Here is a 7,045-nt window from a genome sequence, read left to right on the forward strand (position 1 = left end):
GGGCATAAGGAGACGGGTGGGACCTCCACAGAAGCTTATTTCTCAGGCAGCAGGGCACCGCTTACATGAGCTCTGGGGGCGGGCACGAGCCACCACTGCCATCTCAGGCTCCAGAAGTGGGAGCAGCCTGCCAACGCCGAGGGTCCCGTGACCAGGCACCAACCGCTGCCCCTGACCTCCTGGGAGCGTGTGCAGGGCACGCACCTGCTCACACTCTGACAAGGGGATAATGGCCAGCACACGCTGAGGAAAGAGATGGCAAACATCCAAACCAAAGACAGCCCTCAAGCCAAAAAAATATTAAAACCACAAAAGCTAAGCAGCAATGCTCCCGCATATAAATAGCCCTCAAAGCCTACAGTAGATAATTGTTTCTCCTAAACTCACAGAGTAAGAGAAATATAAGCAAAATGAAGCAGCAGAGGAACCACTCCCAGTTAAGAGAATTGCCCTGAAGGAACAATGAAACGGACCTCTTCAGTCTAAAAGACACCGAGTTCAAAGAGGAGGTAATGAAAATACTGAAGGAATTAAGAAAGGCTATCAACAGAAATGCAGATTACTGTAAAAAGGAACTAGAAACTATAAGGAGGAGCCAAGAAAAATTAGAAAATTCATTTGCTGAAACGAAAGCTAAGCCACAGGCAATGAAGAATAGCAGAATGAATAATGCAGAAAAATAAGTGATCTGGAAGACAGAATAATGGAAATTACCCAATCAAAACAGCAGACAGAAAACCAAATGAAAAAAAATGAAAGCAATATAAGAGACCTATGGGATAATATAAAGTGTGCCAATCTATGTATAACAGGGATTCCAGAAGGAGAAAAGGGGATTGAAAATGTATTCGAAGAAATTATGGCTGAAAACTTCCCACATCTAAAGAAGGAAAAAGATAACCAGATACAAGAGGCACAGAGGGTCCCAAACAAGATGAACCCAAACAAACCTACACCAAGACACAGTATAATAAAAATGGCAAAAGTTAAAGAGAGGATTCCAAAGGCAGCAAGAGAAAAACAAAGAGTTAATTACAAGGGAATCCCCTTAAGGCTATCATCTGATTTCTGGACAGAAACACTGCAAGCCAGAAGGGAGTGGCAAAATATATTCAAAGTTTTGAGAGGGAAAAATCTGCAAACTAAAATACTCTATCCAGCAAGATTATCATTTAGAATAGGAGGGGAAATAAAGAAGTTCTCAGACAAGCAAAAACTAAAAGAATACAGAAATACCAAACCTATCCTAAAAAATATTGAAAGGTCTTCTCTACATACAAAAGAAGAAGATATAGGAAAGGGGAAATCACAGTTGAAAAGTTAATCACTTAAGTTAGCCAGTATACAGATCAAAAAGAAAAAAAAAAACCTACTGTGAAAGGATGATAAACACAAGAAAGAGCAAAAGGATTAATATGAAGCTGTAAAAAAAAAAGGACATCAGAATCATAAAATGTGGGGAAGGAGAGTAAGAAAATGTAGATTCTTGTTTTTTAGAATGTGTTTGAGCTTATACGACTATCAGTCTAAAGCAAGCAGATATAGGAAGGGGTTAACATACTTGAAAAACAGGGCAACCACAAATCAAAAACATACACTAGATCCACAAAAACCAAAAAGAAGAGAACACAACCATAAAATAAAAGGAAATCATCAAACCACAAAAAAGAAAAACAAAAAGAAAAGGAACAACAACAAAAATCCATAGAATCAACAGGAAAACAAGGTTTAAAATGGCAATGGATACATATGTATCAATAATTACCTTAAATGTCAGTGGACTGAATGCTCAAATCAAGACAGAGTGGCAGACTGGATAAAAAAAAAAACAAGAGCCTACAATATGCTGCCTACAAGAGACCCACCTTAGGGCAAAGGACACACACAGATTGAAAGTGAGGGGATGGAAAAAGATATTTCATGCAAATGGAAATGGCAAGAAAGCAGGAGTTGCAAAACTCATATCAGACTATAAAATAGACTTTAAAACAAAGGCCATAAAGGAAAAGAACACTATATAATGGTAAAAGGATCAATACAGGAAGAGGAGTTTACAATCATCAACATATATGCACCTAACATAGGAGCACCAAACCCATAAAACACTAACAGACATAAAGGAAGAAACTGACTGGAATACAATAATAGTAGGAGATTTTAACACCCCACTCACATCAGTGGACAGATCTTCTAGATAATCAATAAGGCAAGAGAGATCCTAAATGATGGAATAGGACAGTTAGACTTAATTGATATTTTCAAGACATTACATCAAAAAAACCAAAAAACAAAAAACACATCTTTTCAAGTGCACGTGGAACATTCTCTAGGACTGACCATATACTAGGGCACAAAACTAATAACCTCAACAAATTTAAGAGTATAGAAATCATTTCAAGCATCTTCTCTGACAACAGCATGAAACTAGAAATCAACCACAGGAAAAGAAATGAGAAAAAAATGATTATATGAAAACTAAACCATATGCTACTAAAAACCAATAGGTCAATGAGGAAATCAAAAAGGAAATTAAAAAGTACCTTGAGACAAACAACAATGAAAACACAACCACACAAAATCTATGGGATACAGCACAAGCACTTCTTAGAGGGACGTTCATAGTGATACACGCCTTCCTCAAAAAACAAGAAAACATCTCAACAACCTAACATACCACCTAACATACCAACCTAATATACCACCTAAAAGAATTAGAAAAAGAAGAAAAACTAAAACCTAAAGTCAGCAGAAGGAAGGAAATAATAAAGATCAGGGAGGAAATAAATTGAGATTAAAAAAATAGAAAAAAAATCAATAAAACCAAAAGCTGGTTCTTTGAAGGGGTAAACAAAATTGACAAACCTCTGGCCAGGCTCACCAAGAAGAAAAAAGCAAATTAAGAAATGAAAAAGGAGAAATCTCAACCAATACCACAGAAATACAAAAACCCATAAGAGAATACTATGAACAATTATATGCCAACAAATTTGACAACTCAGAAGAAACAGACAACTTTCTAGAAACATATAGCCCACCAAAACTGAATCAAGCAGTAGTAGATAGTTTGAACAGACCGATTCACTAGAAGTGAAACACAATCTGTAAAGAAACAAAACAAAACAAAACAAAACTCCCTACAAACAAAAGTCTAGGACCAGATGGCTTCACAGGTGAATTCTACCAAACATACAAAGAACTTATACACATCCTTCTCAAACTCTTCCAAAAGACTGAAGAGGAGGGAACACTTCCAAAGACATTCTATGAAGCCACCATCACCCTGATACCAAAGCCAAAGATACCACCAAAAAAGAAAATCACAGGCCAATATCTTTGACGAATATAGATGCAAAAATTCTCAACAAAATATTAGCAAACTGAATCCAACAACACATGAAAAAGATCATACTCCACAACCAAGCAGGACGCATCCCAAGTTCACAAGCATGGTTCAACATATGCACATTAATCAGTGTAATACACCATATAAAAGTAAAAAACCACATGATCATCAAAAGATGCAGAAAAAGGGCTTCCCTGGTGGCGCAGTGGTTGAGAATCTGCCTGCCAATGCAGGGGACACGGGTTCGAGCCCTGGTCTGGGAAGATCCCACGTGCCGCGGAGCAACTGGCCCCGCGAGCCACAATTGCTAAGCCTGCGCGTCTGGAGCCTGTGCTCCGCAACAAGAGAGGCCGCGATAGTGAGAGGCCCACACACCGCGATGAAGAGTGGCCCCCACTTGCCGCAACTAGAGAAAGCCCTCACACAGAAACGAAGACCCAACACAGCCATAAATAAATAAATAAACAAACAAATAAATAAATAAATAAAATTTTAAAAATGCAGAAAAAGCCTTTGACAAAATTCAAAATCCATTCATGATAAAAAAAAACATAGTAAAAGCCATTTATGATAAACTCAAAGACAGTATACTCAATGGTGAAAAGTTGAAAGCCTTTCCACTAAAATCTGGAACAAGACAAGGATGCCCACCCTCACCACTTCTATTCAACATAGTATTGGAAGTCCTAGCCACAGCAGTCAGACAAGAAATAAAAGGTATGCAAATTGGAAGGGAAGAGGTAAAATTGTCACTATATGCAGATGACATGATACCATATACATAGAAAACCCTAAGGACTCCACACAAAAACTACTAGATCTAATAAGTGAATTCAGCAAAGTAGCAGGATATAAGGTTAACATTTAGAAATTGGCTGCATTTCTTTACACTAACAATGAAATATCAGAAAGGGAATATAAAAAACAGTACCTTTTAAAATCACACCAACAAACAAAAAAACCCTAGGAATAAACCTGAGCAAGGAGATGAAAGACTTACATGTTGAGAACTATAAAACATTAATAAAGGAAATTAAAGAGGATTCAAAGAAATGGAAAGATATCCCATGCTCCTGGATTAGAAGAATGTCGTTAGAATGGCAATACTACCCAAAGCAATCTACAAATTTAATGAGATCCCTATCAAATTACCCATAACATTTTTCACAGAATTAGAACAAATAATCCGAAATTTATATGGAACCATAAAAGACCCAGAATTGCCAAAGCAATCCTGAGGAAACAAAAACAAAGCAAGAGGCATAACTCTTCCAGACTTCAGACAATACTACAAAGCTACAGTAAGCAAAACAATGGATCAATGGAACAGAATTGAGAGCCCAGAAATAAACCCACACACCTACGGTCAGTTCATTGTCTACAAAGGAGGCAAGAATATAAACAGGAAAAAGTCTCTTCAGTAAGCAGTGCTGGGAAAGTTGGACAGCTGCATGTTAAGTCAATGAAGCTAGAACAAACCCTCAAACTATGCAGAAAAATAAACTCAAAATGGCTTAAAGACTTAAACATAAGACACGACACCATAAAACTCCTAGAACAGAGCATAGGCAAAACATTATTTGACATAAACTGTACCAGTGTTTTCTTAGGTCTCCCAAGGCAATAGAAATAAAACCAAGAATAAACAAATGGGACCTAATCAAACTTTTGCACAGCAAAGGAAACCATAAAAAAAATGAAAAGACAACCTATGGACTGGGAGAAAGTATTTCCAAATGATGAAACTGACAAGGACTTAATTCCCCAAATAAACAAACTGCTCATACAACTCAAAAACAAAAACACAACCCCATCAAAAAACGGGCAGGAGACCTTAATAGACACTTCTCCAAAGAAGACATACAGATGGCCAGTAGGCACATGAAAAGATGCTCAAAATCACTAATTATTAGAGAAATGCAAATCAAAACTACAATGAGGTACCACCTCACATCAGTCAGAATGGCCATCATTAAAAACTTTACAAATAACAAATGCTGGAGAGGGTGTGGAGAAAAGGGAACCCTCCTACACTATTGGTGGGAACGTAAATTGGTGCAGCCACTATGGAAAACAGTATGGAGGTTCCTCAGAAAACTAAAAATAGAACTACCATACGATCCAGCAATCCCAGTCCTGGGCACATACACCTGGACAAAACTATAACTCAAAAAGATACATGCACCTCTATGTTCATAGCAGCACTATGCACAATAGCCAAGACATGGAAACAACCTAAATGTCCATCAACAGATGAATGGATAAAGATGTGGTGTGTGTGTGTGTGTGTATACACACACACATATATGCGTGCACACACACACACACAATGGAGTACTACTCGGCCATAAAAAGAATGAAATAATGCCGTTTGCAGCAACATGGATGCAACTAGAGATTATACTAAGTGAAGTCAGAAAGAGAAAGACAAATACCATATGATATCACTTATATGTGGAATCTGAAATATGGCACAAATGAACCTACCTATGAAACAGTTGCCAAGGGGGAAGGGGGAGGGAGAGGGTTGGACTGGGAATTTGGGGTTAGCAGATGCAAACTATTACATACAGAATGATAACAAGGTCCTACTGTATAGCATAGGGAACTATATCCATCCAACCTCCTGGGATAAACCACAATGAAAAAAAATATAAAAGAATGTATGTATGTGTATAATTGAGTCATTTTGCTGTATAGAATTAGCACACATTGTAAATTATCCTCCCTACCAAGGAGGATAAGTGGGAATGAAGCACTCTGTAAAAGGCACTTATAAAGCATATTAGAGATAAATTGGTCTAAGAAGCAAAGAAAGCAAGAGTTACAAGAGCGATCAAGTTTCTGCTACTATATCTAGCTGCTATAATATCAAGCGTTATAGAGCCCTTTTTATCTTAATCGTTCATTAGAATATAGATAACTAATTTCTCAAAATGTTGAAAAATCTGTACACACTACAGAAACTATACACATTACAAAGGTGTCTGTATTAATCTCTGATACTGATCTGCAAAGTACAAAAATGAAATATTTGGGGTATTTAAAAAGTCAACATTTAAACTTGGGTGTGCACAAGTGTAAATGATTCCTAAATTCATAAGAGATAAAAGGTGTATAAGATGAGAGCGTTTTTATATTAACCAGACTTACAGAATCTGAGCCAGTGTCTCTACTCGCCTCCCTGCACCCCACACCCTTTCCCTCCTCTCTCCCGCTGAACTCTCCAGGTAAGTTATCTGGGTAGATGTGTACGTTACTTTGGTGGCCAGTCCTTTGAAAATAAAGGTAATGGTGCGTGTACAGTCAAAGCCCAGCATATTGTTGGGTACACAGTGTGCACTTAATAAGTCCCTATTAAATTCAATCAGATGCAGTATGGTACAGGAAACAGTGAAACAACTGGGGCTGAAAAGTGCCTACATCCTCTTTCCCAGAAAAATGTTGTGTCCTCCCTAAAAAGTCATCCTGAAAAAGACAAACAACTGATCCTAAGAGAGAAACGAACAAAGCATGACTGTCTGCTTACAAGACCTGTGGGTCGCTCCACTTTGTCAGACAGAGCTCCTCCAGCAACTCTTCTTCATCCAAGATATCCAAAATGGACTCTTTGAAGATTTTAATATCTGTTTCTAACTCCGACAGGCTGTAAGAGTAGTTGCATAGAAATGATTAAGAACATAAACCTATAAAAATATTTCC

General features: G+C 37.6%; 1 protein-coding gene across 2 annotated transcripts in view; it reads right to left on the bottom strand.

Moving 5' to 3' along the window:
• MRS2 (magnesium transporter MRS2) overlaps window positions 1-7,045 on the bottom strand; it is a 28,430-nt gene that overhangs the window by 10,349 nt on the left and 11,036 nt on the right. For both annotated transcript variants that reach the window (XM_007454514.1, XM_007454515.1), the window contains one exon: window positions 6,873-6,989. In XM_007454514.1, coding sequence (XP_007454576.1) covers window positions 6,873-6,989 — 117 coding nt within the window. The remainder of the gene's footprint in view (window positions 1-6,872; window positions 6,990-7,045) is intronic.

Source organism: Lipotes vexillifer, unplaced genomic scaffold (assembly GCF_000442215.2).
Source record: "Lipotes vexillifer unplaced genomic scaffold, Lipotes_vexillifer_v1.1 scaffold421, whole genome shotgun sequence".
Taxonomy (NCBI): Eukaryota; Metazoa; Chordata; class Mammalia; order Artiodactyla; family Lipotidae; genus Lipotes; species Lipotes vexillifer.